At 37.5% G+C, this 18,125-nt stretch overlaps 1 protein-coding gene and 1 long non-coding RNA gene across 6 annotated transcripts in view; one reads left to right on the forward strand and one right to left on the reverse strand.

Moving 5' to 3' along the window:
* Positions 1-7,783, forward strand: part of LOC124179901 — a 123,395-nt gene extending 115,612 nt beyond the window's left edge. The window contains exons 2-3 of the long non-coding RNA XR_006870169.1: positions 7,209-7,405; positions 7,753-7,783. This is a non-coding gene — a long non-coding RNA (uncharacterized LOC124179901). The remainder of the gene's footprint in view (positions 1-7,208; positions 7,406-7,752) is intronic.
* Positions 1,676-18,125, reverse strand: LOC124179895 (elongation of very long chain fatty acids protein-like). Of its 5 annotated transcripts, none has more exons than XM_046564757.1 (4): positions 18,104-18,125; positions 5,426-5,513; positions 4,501-4,772; positions 1,676-3,236 (listed from the first exon to the last, which is right to left on the reverse strand). In XM_046564757.1, the coding sequence occupies exons 1-4, from the start codon at positions 18,110-18,112 to the stop codon at positions 2,706-2,708; spliced, it is 900 nt and encodes a 299-aa protein (XP_046420713.1). In that variant the 5' UTR covers positions 18,113-18,125; the 3' UTR covers positions 1,676-2,705. The 5 variants fall into 5 exon arrangements, with proteins under 5 accessions (XP_046420713.1, XP_046420712.1, XP_046420714.1 ...); XM_046564756.1 differs by lacking the exon at positions 18,104-18,125 and adding an exon at positions 14,264-14,287; XM_046564758.1 differs by lacking the exon at positions 18,104-18,125 and adding an exon at positions 13,769-14,200.

Below are 18,125 nucleotides of genomic sequence, written 5' to 3' on the forward strand. Positions count from 1 at the left end.
GTAAATTTTGACAACATTTACTCGGTAGATACGTCGAATAAGGCTTAGGAACAATTGTTTTCGAATTTGCGAATAAAGTCGAGCCGGGAAATGAATGTGGAAATGAGAAAATTGGACCGTGTACTTTTTTAATTGAAATATCTTCCACAAGTAACAATGAATAGATGAACAGAGAGGGATAAAAGTCGAACGAATCGTAATGTGAAATTGAAACGATTTAAATCAGACTTGTTTGTTTCCCCTGCGATTATTGCATCGCAATTGCGGTGTTTGTTGGACGTCTTTTGACCTCGGAACTTGTGGAAAAACATAAAAACGCCGTCCGTTTTTAGCTTTTCCAACTAAGCTACGGCGATTTCACAGAGCGATGAAAACCGCCGTGTTTTAAATTTCAACGTACCTGCTCATGCATGTTTATAAATCTAACAATAAATTATCGACGCGTTTAGTGAATTAACGTATATCGATTACGGAAGAAAATCTGATAAGCTATCGCTACAAACCCGAATAGCTGTTATATAGCGTTATTTCACTTTTTGTGACATATTCAAGTATCATCGTAACGTCATCGTCCAAATCAACATACTTGGCGATTATATCGGTAATATATTATCATAACTAGTTGCTGTGATTTATCAATAACAATTAGAACTGGCGATGATTAAATCGGAAATTCGGATCTTTTCACGTTACACTGAGAGAAATTTTTAGTTCCGGTCACCGCGCAGTCTTTAACTATTTTCATTTTTTACCACGATCGAAAAATATGGTACCAGGTAGAAAATGAAAATTAGTTTTCTAGCTGTTACCGTAAAGTCTAGCATCCCTTACTATTCTTTCTCGTTACGATCACCGTTGCTATATTTTCTTGCAACTGTTGCGAAAGTTTAAAGCTTGTGCAACGATAAATTGACGTTAAAGCCTCGTTTAACTAAAAAAGTCGAGTAAACCTCACAAGCTGATCTTGCGTTGCAATAAACAAAAAAGGATCGACGATAGCGCAAAATGGTTAGGCGTACCTCGTTTTTCGTAATTCCAACAATATTCAAACAGTTTTTTTAACGATATCCGTTTGACTGAATTTTTCTAGTTACTGTAACAATTGATCTTTTTCTCAGCGTACTTTTCTTTTTTTACAACCACGATTTCATAAAGAGAACTTGCGAATTATACATATTTTTGGACGGGTTATGTTTCCGTGGGGTTGAAAATTGCCGAGATCATGTTTTCTTCCTTTTTTCCATTTTCTTATTCCTCTTCTTTTTACCACGCACAGCGTCGTTCGTTTTAAAACGTCTTGTAGAAAGTCGATCGATGCAAGATTACGTATTCAGTATTCACCGTTGAAAGGTCAAGACAGTCAGACCTACGAACTTCAACTTCCGGTATTAAAAAACGCAAATCGTCATTTTCCGTCCTTCCCCCACCTTCCCCCTCCCTCTAAATCTCCCCAACGCTCGCTTTTTCCGTGTAGAATTTCCCGTTCGAAACATTACGAAGTGTCACACAGCCTGTCTGAATAATTATTAATAATCGGTTCGATTTGTGCGGTATGCAACAAAGATATTGTTCAGCGACAATTATTCTTTGTCCCTTCTTCTTCTCCTGTCTCATTCATTCAATCATTCGAATGTTGTTAAAATTAATTGAAGAACTAAAAAGACGATAACTCTTCGGTCTCTTATTATAAAATATTTTTATCTGATATATGTATAACACATGGTAAAGTACAGAAATAACACATTGTTAGTTATTGATATATATATATATATATATATATATATATGTACAACATTTTAAATAAATATATTGATTGGCGAAAATATTACACAATGTATCGGTATAATAAAAACTACAAGCCCGTTGGTTCCTTTTTTTCCTTTGCTTGTAAAACCTATACTTTCAATAGGATTGAAAGAAAACGGTTCATCAACCTGACGTACCTCGCATTGAAATTTAATTGTCTCCAAATTATTTTTAGATTGCATCGAACACCGCTAGACGGTACCTGTTACACAATGTACAATTACAATATTATTATCACTATTATTATTATTATTATCACCGTCACGATCATCGTTGCTTTGAGTTCTAGTTTTACATTTTAATTGTTCACTTTCGAAACGGTCATTTCGTTATCTTTACCGATCCTCTATATTCCTATCGTTACGTACAAATTACGACCCACGGTGAGAAAAAAAAAAAAAAAAAAAAAAAATGACGCGTTTTAATTTGAAGAAAAAAACAAGAAAAGTTTCGTTTTACAATAACACGAGGTCATCATACTCGTATATCTACAAGGTACCGTTATCAGTGTTGAGTGTACAATGTAAGAATTGTTAATGATGAAAATAAAGTCATAAAACTAAATGTATTCCGCGAGCCTAATTTGTATGTAATAATGTTTCGAATAAATTCTCAGGCTCTATAATTTAAGTACAGTTCATCATTCGTCGATAATGTCTATTAGAATACATAAGATGTCTAGGCTTTTTCTATCTATCATATTTGACCTATCCTAAACTAATCTTTAAAAATATTCAGTAACTGTCAACGGTTATGAGCATCCGTTGTTCTTAACGTGCCATAACCGGGAGTTAATTTTCGAGTAAAATTTATCTCCGGAAGCTTGCGGCACCTCGGAAAAACGCTCGATGCGAAAGATGGATGAAAGAAAGAAGCCGGACGTTTTAAATTTACGACATTTACTCGGCCTTCAGAGCTTGCGACGAGCCGTTGGCGACGGCGTTGACGTTTTTCGCGAGCTTCTGGGGGTTGGACGAGACATTCTTCATGTAGTTTTTAACGTAGAACGAGCCGAACATGTAGAGGAAGGCGGAGGCGTTGAGGAGAAGAAGGACGGTGAGCTGCTTCGGGAACTTACAGTCGTTGAACATCATCTGGGCGTTGTGGACGAATATTATGCAGAACTGTATTATCTGCATCGACGTAAGGTGCTTCTTCCACCAGAGGTACTTTTGCACTTCCGGTCCCATCGCCGAGAGCATGTAATACGAGTACATGATTATGTGGATGAACGAGTTTATCACACCGAGGAGCGTCGGGTGCCCACCGGCCACGAAACGGACGCCGATCCATCCGCACATCGGCATCATGGCGTGGTGATAAACGTGGAGGAACGATATTTGTCGCTGCTTCTTTCGCAGAACGAAGAACACGGTGTCCAGAAGCTCGACAAGCTTGCAGATGAAGTAGAGGTACACCGCTCTCGCCATCTGGAACATTCAACCAACGATCTGAGCCCAGGTTCCCACTCCCAAATCACTTTCTCACGCGATGAGAGAAATTTTTACTTCCGTTTACCGCTCGGTCCTTGACTATTTTCATTTTTTACCACGATCGAAAAATATGGTTCTAGGTAGAAAATGATAATTAGTTTTCCTAACTAATAGATAACTGTTGCGAAAATTTAACTCGCTCGTGCAACGATAAATTGACGTCGAAGCCTCGTTTGACTAAAAAAGTAGAGTAAACCTCGGAAACTGATTTTGCGTTGCAATAACCAAAAAAGGATCGACGATAGCGCAAAATCTTCACGCGTACCTCGTTTTTCCTAATTCCAACGATATTCAAACATACCTGTTTTACTGAATGTTTCTAGTTACTGTAACAAATGAAATTTTCTCAGTGCACGGGTGTTTTCAATTCGTACCAAACGCCGGAGAAGCCAGCCGAAATTTAATCTCCTAGATTATTGATCAAAAGTTTACGCTGGAATGCAAAAGGCAGTGGTCGGGCTTGGTCCTTGTCAAGTTCACAATTTGTATAACTTGTTCGTTACGAATGTGTCTATGATCGATAAGAAATGATCTCAAATTGCTCGTTGTCACGTTTCATTTTCAGAAACTTGAATACCAATGATAAACAAGTCAAAGATGACGCGAATCATCGAAGATCATCCGCCGTTCGAACTATAGAAAATTCTGCGAAGTGAAAGGGAAACTGAAGCGTGTAGAGATCGGATCCTCGGTTTCTTATTGCAGACTGAATTGGAAACAATGCCAGGATGGAGAGCGTGTACGATGATTGACTAATGTTTGTAATTTATTTGCGATACAATTTGAATCGTGACTAGTAGTGGTCGACGACCTTAGAATTGAATTTCGCAACGCGTTTGGCTGTGAGTATTGCGTGTATGTGAAGCTGGCCAGTCGAAAGCTCGTCGAGGTTTCGAAGCATAATTTTGTCCGATTGTTAATTGTGTGCTAATCGACCTCCATCGAACGGGTACAAGGGGCCAGAAGGCCCCTCGGACCTTGGCCCTCCCTTACCTTCGTCACAAATTTTTCCAATGACATCTCAAAAAAAAAAAAAAAAAAAACAAAAAAAAGATTACAAATCAACCACCCTTCCGGAGGTGTTGCGACTTGCGCAGAGTGAGCTTGCGACGTTGAACTTGCAACAAGGTGACGGGGCTTGGGACCGAGCGATGATAGGAAAACGAGAGTCATCGAACGGCTTTCGGATCGTTAAACTCACCCGCATAGCTTCTGGGCTTTCTGAATAATCAACAGGCTGACACGTGTAGCTGTAGTTGTAAAGCCATCCGGACATCAGGCCTTCGTAGACCAAGTAGATGCTCGCTAGTACTTGGGTGAAGTTGTAGACGAGGAGCAGGCTCTTCAACGAGTATGGTTTCTTGTCCCTCATGTACTTGGGACCCGCCCATACGCTGAAGTATATGTAAGTCACCACTATCGTCACTATCGGACCTGGACCGGATATCAGGAACCACTCGCTGGTCCTCGGATCTGCAGGAAGAGGAAGTTTTTTGATGTGAGAAATGATTGTGGACGCGAAAAACTTGAGACGATCCATTGGAAGTCGGACATCAATCGTCACGGCTCATCGACTTCGGTTTCGAGTCATTTACATATGTTTACCTTGTCAAATGACTTTCAATGATTCCCAGTCCGAGTACCAAACGATTTCAAATGACTTTGGCTCGTTCTAGACGGTTTTCGAAAAATTACTACTTTACGTTTACCGCAAGACGGTTTCCAACAACTCGAGTAATTTGCAATTCTTCCAAATGATTTCCAACGAATATTTCAGTTACCTAACAAGCACCTTTGATTTTGCAAATTAATTTCGGATTGTTTCATTTCTTTCTTTCTTGAGCGTGTAGCTCTTCGGTAAGTGTAACCGATCGACTTGTCTCGTAAAAAACTAATCGACGTTCGCTTGAGTCCTATTTTTGATTCTGTTTTCTGGCACGTCTCGGTCGAGTTCAACGATTGATCAGACCCTACTTTCATTTTCTATCGGAATTGATTATCATTCTATTATTGTCGAAAATACACGCGCGATTAACCGCGTAGAGGAAATGATACGGGATCGTTCAACTCGGGCTAGGAATATTTCGGGCCGACAGACGTATGATTCAGGATTATTGAATGCTCACCATTCTTGTTGTACATCACGTCCCGGTACCATTCCAATATTCCCGACATCGTGTCGTTCTCGTTTCGATCGGCGGATCCCCGGATCAACTGAAAATCGGTAAACGTCAATTAATCTTTGGTCATATTTTCGATTCGCCATTACGTCATGATTCACGGCTGTTTTAGAATTGTCGACGATGCTTCAACTTTCTTTTTTCTTTTCTTTTCACAGGACACAATTCAATGACGGAATTTTATTCTAAATTTGTGAAGTGATGCACTGAGAAAAATTTCATTCGTTACAGTAACTAGAAAAATTGAATCTAAAAAGAAAATCTAGCAACAGTGATAGTAATGAGAAAGAACAGTTACGGAAACTAAACTTTCCGGTAACAGCTAGAAAACTAATTATCATTTTCTACCTAGAACTATATTTTTCCGATCGAATTGAAAAATGGAGCATTTGCTGGGTGCTCCATAGTTTCGCTGATCAGTCAAATTTTGTTGAGTTAATAATCGGGTGATGTAAAACAAACAAGAAAAGAAAAAAAACGAACGGAAACACAGAACGGGATCGATTCGAATTACGAATATTAGCTGAAAAAATATTTTCAAATTAAATAATATATTGCACAGTATTGTTCGAAAACAGAAGAATTTCATGAATGGAATTCAAACGCATGGCGCAAATTGAAATCTTTTTTTTTTCTCTGCTGCGTTTATGCGAAATTCATGATTGTCAACATGCAAGGCATTGTTTCAATTCGTACGGCGCAGTTTTCGAAAACAATCAAGCAGGTAACTTGTTTTTTAGAGCGTATAAAAAAAAAAGTCTGTGACGTTTTTATTTACTTATTTATTTCAGACTACTTGTTACACCTACCGCTTTGTATTCGTTCATCCGTATGATAATATAAACAATGTTACTCGGCTCGTAGGTTTTTTGGTTATTTTACGAAAGTAGGCTCACCTTCGCTCGGTGAGTTGAAATTCGCCTGTTTACTTTGCCTCTCCTTAATTCCCGCACTTATGGAAATGATATTTATTCTTTAGCAGGCATAACTACGCGTTACAGCTATATCTATACCTGACACTGAGAATGGCACAACTTTGTACAATGCCTACGTAAACCTTTGTGTTTGCCAAGGCCAGCCGGTAATATATGGAAGAAAAAGAAAATAAATAAATAATGCGTGGGAAAAAATACTTGACAAACGTAAATAAATTATAATATCGTATCTGTAACTTCTTCTATTTCTGTACGTATATTTTACCAAATATTTGCTTCGTCAATTTGCGCGGCAACGAATCTTCGAACTCGAAACTCTTACTACGCGTAAAATTTGATTCGCCCCAGTTATTTTCACGTCGTTACTTATTCGTACCTCATTTAGGACTAGAAAAGCAAGCTTGTTAATTCTTGAACAGTAGCCTCGTGTCGATAAGCCGACAGCGGTGCGATCATTGATACAAAAAAAAAAAAAAAAAAAAAAAACACGTAATTTCTCGCACAACGGTACGAAGAATTTTTCGCACTATCGATACAGCTCGGAAATTTTCTCGATTTTTACGATTCGTCAATAACCGAAATGCCAATCTGTCACCACGTTATCGGACATCTGTTTGCGTCAATAATTATTATTCCAACCTTGTCTCTGATTCATAAATTCACCGAATCCGAATCGGTTGGCTAATCTTTGTTTAAGGGGGGAGCCTGCTTTAGAGGCTTCAAAAAATCTATTTTTTTTTTTTTTGCATAAATGTCTTTCCAAACTATCGAAGAATGTGTCCCTAAAATTTCAGACGCAAATTCGAAATATTTCCGGAGTTACAGAAGAAATAGTGAGCAAGCGTCGAGCAGGTATACGAGCGGTTTTCTGAAGTTTTCAACCAGTTTTTCGAAGAGTCTGAACCAGTTTTTTGAAGTTTTGAACCAGTGTTTTGAAGAGTCTGGAGGGCGACTCTATGGACCAGGAATCGCTGATTAGCATATTAATGCGGTAAGTTCAAGAATATTACGATTTTTTATGTACGAAAACTTTGACGCACGATTTCTCGGTTTTTCATTTTTACGATTTTTCCTAATTGGCGGGAAAGATAGGGAAAAAACTAAACGTCCTATCGAAACGAGACAAATTGCATTCTACTCGGGATGATATTCTCTTCTAGTTGAACTTAAAAAATCTTAAGAAAGTCAAGATTAACCCACTTTTTAAACAATCTAAAGTGAATTTTTTTTTTAATTTGCGAAAAATTGTTGAATTTTTCACTTTTTGTTGAATTTTCTTGGTTTAACTAGAAGCTATACTATTGAGAAGTAAAAATTTTTTTGGGTTCTTTGTTTCAGATGGAATTTGCGACCTGCACCTTTTGCCTCGGTGAAATGCTTGTACCAGGCATAATATGACATGTATCCTAATGAAAAAATTCGAGAAGACTGTTGAAATACATAACAATAAACCCTGAAAGTTTCGTTTTAATCGGACATTTCTTTCCTTCCCAAAAAAATCCTCGAAAAAACCGATTTTTTAAAGCCTCTAAAGCAGGCTCCCCCCTTAACACTTCCAGTTTGCACGATATTGCAAAGTATGTGTGTTCAGATTGCGTGGATTAGAATTTTGTTTACTCGAAGAATGGTGAAATTTCTCCACAGACGTCAACGTTTTTCGAGACAAGGCTCATTGCCACGTCCTTGGAAAAGTTTGTCAACGTTGATGCAACTGCAGTCCCCGAATCGCAAAGGCTGCACTGACATTTCGTATACTTCGAGAATATGTACGCGCGTACGTGTATAAATTTTTTCCAAGATTGCTGATGAGATGAGAAAGAAAAAAAAAAATTCAAACATGTAATGGTTGAAGAAAAAAAAAAAAAAATGATGTAAAATTATACAGAGCCGCGATAACCGCTATTCTTTACCGTCGTGTCAATTTTCTAATTGGGAAATTCCACTGGTTGTTATTAAAATTTTCCACTGAGTGAGTGGTTGGACGCGTAGAAAAAAAAAAACGAAAAAATAACAAATTCCGTGATTTTACACAGAAATTTTAACAAGTTCGTCCGCTGGTCAACGATAGTATAATTCATAGATTGCGTGGATGGCATAAATTGAGATTTTTATCATTCCGGTATTGCTATTACATCGGAATAACGTCATTCGTCGTTATCTATATCGGAATATTCCGAACAGATGTAGGTATAATGTCACCGGAAAGAAATTATCGCTTTGATATATTATGGGTGAATGGTAATTCGTAGATGTGGTTAACCTTGACAGCTAATACATTAGAATTAATGAAAATATTATTAAATTAAATAGAGAGAGAGAGAGAGAGAGAGAGAGAGAGAGAGAGAGAGAGAGAGAGAGAGAGAGAGAGAGAGAGAGAGAGAGTGAAAGAAGAAAAGAAAAAATAAAACAATTTTCTGTAATATGACGTTGATCAAAACCGCGTTCATCTGTTCGTGGGAATGCATCGACATGCGATTTTCTTATCGATTATTTAGTCAGCTGTATTTTTCACCAAAATCTCAATCAAATATTTCGCCGAAGAAACAATTGCGTTTTTATTTATACTTCCGGGATATCCTGATGCAAACTTCTAGAATCGAATTAAATGAATTTATTAATCCAGTCAGCTGAATTTCATTTTTGCACATTATCTTGCGTTGATGTTATAATTTATTAAACAAGTACTGTAACTGAATTTACGACTACGACTGCCGTGCTCGTCGTGAAATTGGCGAAGGCTTTTAATTTTTATATGTATATTTTAGTATTCAAAGTTTTATTGTAGCGTTAAGTGGAACGAAATTTTTTCACCAAGTCTGATAAACACCCGTTAAAATTAAGAGTTTTATTTTTCTCATCGGTCTGCAGAAATATCAGTTCTTTCATCTTCGAATCGCGAGAGTATGAAGAAAATGAAAATGAATCTTAGAAACAAAGCTATATTGACGATCGATATTGTATACAATCTATATTTGTTATAACTGACATAAATTTCTTTACACCTTCTATTGAAACAAAACATTGGGAAATGTTTTTTTTTTTTTTAACTTTCATATCTGATGGAAAATTTATCCTTTACCCTGATCTTCGATGTAAGTTGCAAATATCACCGGTATAATATCGTAGGAAGCGTGAACGATAAGGAGTTTAAAAATATAATTGTAACCTTCGAATCGCGGAACGGTATATTTGAAATTTTAAATCCGAATGAAATATGGATTTCCTCGGGTGATTTGGATCACGATGTACGTGAACAATTCACGCACGATATGCGCGTAATATATTATACACATACTTGCGTTTATGCAGATTCCAACGAATGCAGCTTTCAAAATGTAAATGTATGCAGCAATGCGGTATAATATATAATTCGACTAAGCCGAACGCGTCATTGGGAACAAACAAAGAGCTAAATAAAAAAAAAATAAATAAATATAAAAAAAAAAAAAAAAAAAAAGAAAAAAAAAGAAAAGGAAGAAGAGGCAGAAAGAAATGAAAAGTAAAATGAGTGAAACGATTCGATAAAATGCAGATCATCCGATGGAAATAAATCGGACTCGCATATCTAATTAACCGTGGCTAAAACTTCAACGGATTGTGACGAATGCCGATCATAAAAAAAGAAAAAAACAAATGCAAAGGCTGTTTTATCCGAAATAACTTTTATCCCTGATCTCCGCAACTTTTGAAGGTTGACATTGAACGGTTATGGCGAGAATCTGAAATCTCGTCGCCAGCGTGGAATTGTACAAATTTTATTTGTTCAACGCTTTCAGTAATTTACGGTAAGTCGGAAACCTCGGCACCTCTTCTTCCTTCTTCTATAATTTTATATCTTTAGGCTGGACTCCGACGGTTTATTACGCTATCGGCGTTAACGCGCTTCCGTTATTGCGTGATTATTGCGGTTTCAGACTCGAAAGCAGCGGCAATGCAGAAAATTGTTAACGATGTTCTGACAAAGCGAGTCGATTAACAGACCGTTTTTCGCATTATTTTATCACCGCGAGTCAATTATTCATCCGCACCAGCAAACCGCTTTTGCGGCATCTTACTTCCTGACGAACGATTATCGGTAATTGTTATTAAATGTGAAATTGCGGTCGACGTTAAAAAACGACGGACGGAAGTGCGAGTGGAAGAACCTGGGAATAGGAATCGGGGGAAGTTTAAAGATTGCCGAATTTTCTCGATCGTTGATCAAGGCCAGGCTCTTTCGCAAATGAACTTTATCCTTCCGGAATTTTCGGTAACGAATAAAAATCAAAGTCGAGCTCTGAGATCAACGACCTAAACTCGTGACATGGTAAATAATGGTTGAAACCGGGGTTAAATTTTGCCCGCATCAATTAATCAGAAATACGATCCACAAGGTGGTCCCGAAGCGTTTTCAATTTCATAATTATATTCAAATGAACACATAAATGTAAGAAAACCTTCGTTTTAAGACGTTATTTGCGACAGTTATCCGACAGCCAAAGTTATGCCAGGCTTGACGGTGGAATTTTAATTTCCCAAGTGTAACTGGTTGATTTGAATAGGAGGTTCACGATCGAAGGAGGGCAAGAACCACGCGAGGTTTCTGTTTTTTTTTTTTGCAATAATTTTTATTCCACTTCATCGACTCCAGAAAGTTCTGTTTGCAATTAACGCTAGCTCTTAGGATTCCGCGCAAAGCCGAACGATGAACACGGTGTTTAAACGTGAGTGACACGTTCTGCAAATCATTGACAATGACGGTAGCAGTTATGAATCTTAAAATCAAATGACACGAACCATGGCCGTGATCGTGGATCCGTTGCTAAGTATAATATGCCGATACATTATGAATGATCGAGAACTTTTCACAGGTGTGTAAATATATGTACTGTATTGAAAGACCGATGATTGTCCGCAAACATAATTTCCTCATACGGATTCGGTAATCGTCCCAGGTTAAGTGTGCTTCTGATGTTTGATATACAAATTCCAACGTTTATGGATAGGAGACGTTTAAATACCGAGCGAATGGCAAAAAACTTGACCAATCACGTATTCATGTCGGCAAGACATGTTTTACCGAAGAACTCAAATTAAATGATAAATAAATTCAACATTCGATCCTTTATATCCATGTAGTACGCATGATTTTATCAATGAAATTCCGCGGACCGAATTTTCGCTCCTGAGGCTCTCGCATGCGGTCGAAATCGTAGCCGAACGATTCTTGCCATCATTTTGCACGGGATAAAGTAGAATCCAACGATCGGAGAGTACCGGGAACGATCTTAAGAGAAAAATAAAGTGCGAGGCGTGAGAATAGCGGCCATTTTGATTTCATAAAAAGCCTCGAATTTTCAAACCGCGTCATATCATTTCTTTGCGAAAACTCGTCGGTTTCAATGATGCCGTTAACGCGTTAAACGCATGACTGTGTAACAAATATTTTCCCCGATTCGTAAATACCAGGTTTAAATCGTTATCCACGATGTAGGGGAGAGCCGGGCAAAATGCAGACCTCCGTACAATCAAATGGGATTTAAAAAAATGTCGATAACGCTTAAGATCTATTTTTAGGCCAAGGATGAAAAAATTGCTTTCGTCGAAATTGGTCTCACGTTGTTCTTTCCTTGAGGGGCCCGTTTTCCCCACCCTGCATTATTCGAATTTCTGTTGGATAGTATGGATGCTTTTTTATTCGCGTTTACTTTCATCCTCGCAGAAATAACATTGCTACACTTTTTTTAGACATTTTTTTCCCCACTTCTAACTCTTAATCGGACACCTGAGGTCCATTGATCTCCGATTGAAACAGTTCCAGGCTAGCGGTGATCATCATTTAACCCAGACTACACGGAGACCGTAGCGTAATGACGGGTTTCACACAAATCGCAGTCGCGAACTCTGCACTCGCATGCGCAAATTCTTACTCAATACCCGTTGCTGTATAGCCTATCCTAGAATTGAGAACGATTCCGCCGCCCAAGGATCAAACTATAATTACAGTAATTACCGCACAGTTTAATAGCTGCATATATGTAAGGAGTTTTGCATCTTCTTTTAAATCGTTCGTTGCATGATTCTTTGAAGAAGAACATGGATTAAGAATACGAAAACATTCGACAAATGGAAAAGAAATAGTATATTGTGTAACAAGGTGGCAACCTTGGTCTTTTCGGGACGAGTCGTGAGTCAGCCGATGACGTATATTGCAAATACGCGAGCTTCCTTGTTCTACACGATTCTTTGTATAACAAGAGTACTTTACGCGTTTTTTCACGAAGCACGAAATTTAGGTTAGGACAGCGCATGCGCGCAGTACGGAAAAGACCACTTTCTACTCCTGGTACTTGAAAGTGGTATTTTCTGTACTTTGCGCATGCGTATTCGCAGACAATGTGAAAAAAAAAAAAAAAAAAAAAAAACAGTAAATAGGAAGCGATGCGATTCAGTCACTCCCACACATTGCTGGAGGATCATAAATTAGATTTATTAGGAATTCCGTTCACTCTCAATTTACAGGTTATGGTGCATTAAAATCGATCGTGATAATAGTATTATATTATGTGAGCGTGTGAGAGGATCAACGATCGTTTTCAATGACAAAGTTATCATTATGCTAATGGATTACATGGAACAAATGAAATATGAAGCGAAACAAATCTGAAACGTGTGATAATGTGATTGGAATGAAGATTTTAGGTAGGTAACAAAATATTAAAACTCAATTTGTCAGTGTTATTTTATATGCTCTGCTTTATCGATAATTTTTCTACTAGATTCAATACTGTAGTATAATTATACTATTTTTTTATTATCGAATTTTACTCTCCTTATTTCATAAATTTGGTAATTCGATGCACAGTGTGTTATATAGTGTCGGACCGGAGCTTTTGAAACTAAATGGAAAAATATCCAACAGCAACCGTATTCTCACGAAGAATGGTAAATTGTCAATAAAAAAATTTCAGTTTCTCGACAACGTGATCACACTCAAGCTTATCCGAATGTAAAAAATAAAAAAAACTGAGAAAGTACGTTTCGGGTAGCTGAATAGAAGCAGAAAGAAAGAATTTCAAAAAAATAGACTGAAGTTGCATTGAAATTATTTTCTCTCCTTCTCGCGCTAATGAGATACGTGTCGATTATGACATCGTTAACGTGATAATTTATTAAACTATTCGATATCGGTTTTTTCCCTCCGTCTGGAAGGAATTGTCTAATTGTCCGCCAGATCGTTACAACGATACAACAAAAAAAAAAAAATGGGAAAAACCGAAAATATTTGAAAGAATAAAATTAAGAAGCGGGGTATAAAAAATTGTCTAAACAAAAGACACGAAGAAGGAAAAGAAAGAAACGTAACGATACTTACTCACGAATCACAGCTGCGGGAACGGGAAAACACTGGCAGGTATTACGATTCGAAAATAATCTTTCGAGTTTCGCGAAAACCGGTAAAATCAACTAATATTCCTTCGACATAAATTCGCCCGGAAATTCAAAGTTCCACCGTAAACTGGGTGCGTGAGTACTTGCAATGTATATCCTCTCGTCGCAGCTCAGCAAGGCGAAAATTTGCCCACCTCCCACCCGGCCAGTTGTCGAGAGGAAACTGATCGGCAGATCGGTTCGAATGCTGGACCAAAGCCGCGGCTGACTAAGAACTTGGCAAATCGAAGTCCGGGGGTAAGGCGCCCAGGAGAAGACTTTCGATCGCCGGCGATCTGCGAGCAACGCTTTTACCGAATGATGATCGATCGGTGCTGAGCCTCGATCTGCGGACGGCGGCTCTTCGGGAAATCAGAAACGCACGACGGTTTTTAACTGCAAACGGCACCTTCATATGTATATATTCATACATACACACCCCTTCCATCGGCTCTTAGCCGAGTTGAGCCTCCGGCGAGTTCCTCCGCTCGTTGTTGTCACACCACCACCGTCTCTCTACACCTACGATTTTCATGGAATATGTTTTTTTTTTTTTTTTTTATCTTTTTTTGTTTGTTTCACAGTCCTAACGGATCGTGTCGGCCACTCGTCGACCTCCGAATCACCCTGAAAAACGAAAGTCTAATCAACCTATCGACTCCTCTCTTCCTACATCCAAATAACCAGGGGCTTTTTAGGGTGGGGGCGACAAAGTTGAATAACCACATGAACGTGGAATTTACGGGGTCGAAATGTTTGTGGAATTTTGTTAGGGAGATGAAAATCTTTTTAAGGGAATATTTTTAAGCGTGGGAAAATCTTGACGATTTTACGTTTTCGATTTTATTCGTTTTAACTGTTTCATATTCGCGATTTCGATACTTCGAAATGTTTTTTTTCTTTCTATTTTTAACTCTTGACGATGCTGTATTTTGGTTTAGCATGTTCAAGTACTTATTCCGACAATTTCGGGTTTCGGCTTGATACGTTTTTTATTCATTTTCACGTCTTCTTTACTCTGACTTTACTACATATTGGCGATTCTGTATTTTGATTCAATACAATTATCGTCATTCCGTAGTTCGGTGTTTTATAATCCGAAATTTTTTAATCTTGACGTTTCTTTGCATATCCACTCGTGGAAAATATTAACGCCCCTACCGCCCTGTTTTTTGCCGCAAAAAGTCCACCTTTGAAAGGCTCTGACTTTGTGTAAATTGAACGTAGAACAATGAATCATAAACGATTTTCAAGCTAAAGCTCTCGGCTTTAAGCTCAATTTTCGAGATCTGGTTTGTACGCGTTTTCACTCGAGTAATCAACGCGAGAACAAATAATTTCGGAAGAACGTTGATAATACATAAAAAGTGAAAAAATTCTCTCTGTCTCGAGTCTATCTTTGGTATTGAAGAATGTAAGAATAATTTATAGGACAGAATATTTCAGTGAAATCTCTTTTCGTCAAGATAGTAATCCGGGAAAATACGATCGCCATTTTTCTGCAAGTTCATTCGTGGTAAAGTTTAAATGTTCACGCAAGTCTTCCAGCGACGTCACGGATAATTTATTATCAAAGATTCAACAAGGTGAAATTCAGAGATTCGGTCTGTTTTCATAAAACGTCCGGTACGATGATCTTCTAACTTGTCGTGTAACGTCAAAGTTCGTCGGTCACGACTTCTTTCGACGTTGATTAACTTGGCGAGAACAAAAGGAAACTCCGAGCTGTGAAACGATTATCTTGAAAATCTAAAAAAAAAAAGAAAAAAATATTTATCGCACAAGACCGTGCGAAGTTTGAGGTTTAATTTACAAATTTGACATAAATGACTCAAATATTGGATTACTCGAGTAACAATCCGTACAGACCAAATCTGAAAAGACATAGAGTTCAAAGCCGAGATTTTCAGCTTGAAAATCGTTTTTTATTCAATGTTTTACGATCAATTTACACAAACTTACAGCATTTAAAAGTTGGACGTTTTTCCGGCCAGGTTGGCGTTAATTTTTACCACGATTTTTTATCAATTTGTTATATTTTTTCATCAATTATACGACCATTCCATAATTCTGCAGTCTCTGCTGTTGTTGATTCTCCTAAATTTTCACCCATCCACATTTTTCCTCTCTCGCTCTATCGTAATCCGTGTTTAAATACTCCGTAATAATCGAGTCAGATCTTCAGTTGTTTAGGAAAATCACTATTCCGAGGTTTTTACCGCGTACGCATATCACTTTTGACCCTCACCGAAGTTTTTCGTCTCGAGATCAAGTCGTTCCGGTCGAACGATACAGATGTAAATGCCGGGCTGGAGGACGATCGGGCAGATGAAATAGAAGAAACAAGGATTACCAGTTTTCATCCTAAACCGTAAAAAAAAAAAAAAAAAAAAAAAAACACTCGGGTACATTGACGCAAGTCTTTTATCCGGGCATCGGACGGATACCTGCTTCCGAAGTTGACTACCGGACAGAATTTCTTTCACGCCAGACTTTAACCTTTGTAATATATTCATCAGGACATAACGAGGAACCGAATTTCGTACAATTAGCATAACGTCTATTTTAGCCTCACTGACACTCACTATCTTGCAACAAGATTTCGGTTTATAAAACAACCGTGCTGCTATTATATCAAATGAATTCTTTAAATGGCTTCAAGGGAATACCTAATTTTTCTCATTTTCAAAAATGACATTCCACTCGGTGACATTGAAAATCAATGAATACAGAAACACATAATATATTTAATATTTCTGCCTTGTAATGCACCTAATGATAATTACCGAACGAAGTAAAACAGTCAGATTTATGTCCTACAATCTGAAGTATAATTACAAATATATTATTGGGAACTTTTACTCGTACTGATATGTTTTTATTTTTAATAGTAAGCGAGTTTGAAAATTGCACACGTTATCTAAGTGGTTCATATTTACTCTGGAACCTCACAATTGATTGATTTTTGGTCTGTTGTTTCGATTTCACGGATCACATTTAGATACTTCGTGTTGCGACTCTTGACAATTCGTCAGCGATCTTCAGATTTTCTTCAGATTCCCGGCTAAACGACAATATATCTTAATAAGAAAACAGCTTTCCTTTTTTCCTTCAACGAACTATTTAATTTATAATTTATAAATAATAATTTCTCCAAGGTTGGCAACGCTGTAAAGAAAAATGTCAAAGACCGTATAATAACGTCTGTCTAGAATGTCAACTCAGTCCACGTCTTAGATCTATCTTTGTAGATAGCCGTTCTCTCGTTAGCTTATTATTCGATACTTCTAAGAAATCTTAATTTCTTAACCTCTCAATTCCGCATCTTGCCAAGTGCCAAATATCAGACAACCGTAAAATTCATCAGCGATGGATGAGTGTCCGAATTATTTGGTTTATTCTTCTTCTTCAACGGTTTTTTCACAACCGTTTTCGATCGCTTTTGTACTCCGATCATTTATCATAATCCCTGTGAATAATCTCGTTAGTTGAATAGTACAAGTCTGGGTACATATTAATTCGGTATTCTGGACGTTGAACGGAGTAATTGCGACAGCTAATCTTTATAATTATGATACAGCCAGTAATTTCCGAGTTTTTTTTTTTTGTTTTATTTTATTGTTTCATTACCAACTAATTGTGCAAAGAATTACCGACCTTTTTTCTCTGTCATTCGTTTTATTTATTTATTTATTTTTTTTTCCCCCCTCGTTCTTGCAACTAATCGAGTACGGAATTTTTGGCCTTTGTTTTTCTTTTTCTTTTACACTATGCATAACCATAATTAGATACAGCGTTCCAAGACGCCCCCGCAAATATTGCGTTACGACGTGACGCAATTCTCGTTTAACGATCAGCGAACGAAGTAACCAGCGTATATCGTTTACAGTGACTTGTATGTAAAGTCAATGGATGATTCGGACAAGGTCCTCCGTAACTTCTCTTCCAGTCGAGAAAAAAAAAAAAAAGGAAAAATAAAAAAAAAAGAAAGACAGAGGATGTGAAGGAACGAAATATAAAAAAAATATCGCACGTTTTTCGCACGCGTGAATTGGTTATACACACAAATATGTATTATGCAAAGATGCGTATTTATAGTACCTGAAAAACTTTTTCCGTCCGTGTATGTTTCATTCATATTTTTCTTTAAATTTATTTTTCTTTGTTTCCTCCTTACGAACGAACGAAGATAAAAACGAATAACGAACGACTTAAAAAGTAAAAAAAAAGAGACAAAAAACCAAAAGGATAATGAAGGAAGAAGATCAATGAAACTTACAATTAACATAACGATGAATCGA

The sequence above is a fragment of the Neodiprion fabricii genome, chromosome 4, assembly GCF_021155785.1.
Source record: "Neodiprion fabricii isolate iyNeoFabr1 chromosome 4, iyNeoFabr1.1, whole genome shotgun sequence".
Classification (NCBI taxonomy): Eukaryota; Metazoa; Arthropoda; class Insecta; order Hymenoptera; family Diprionidae; genus Neodiprion; species Neodiprion fabricii.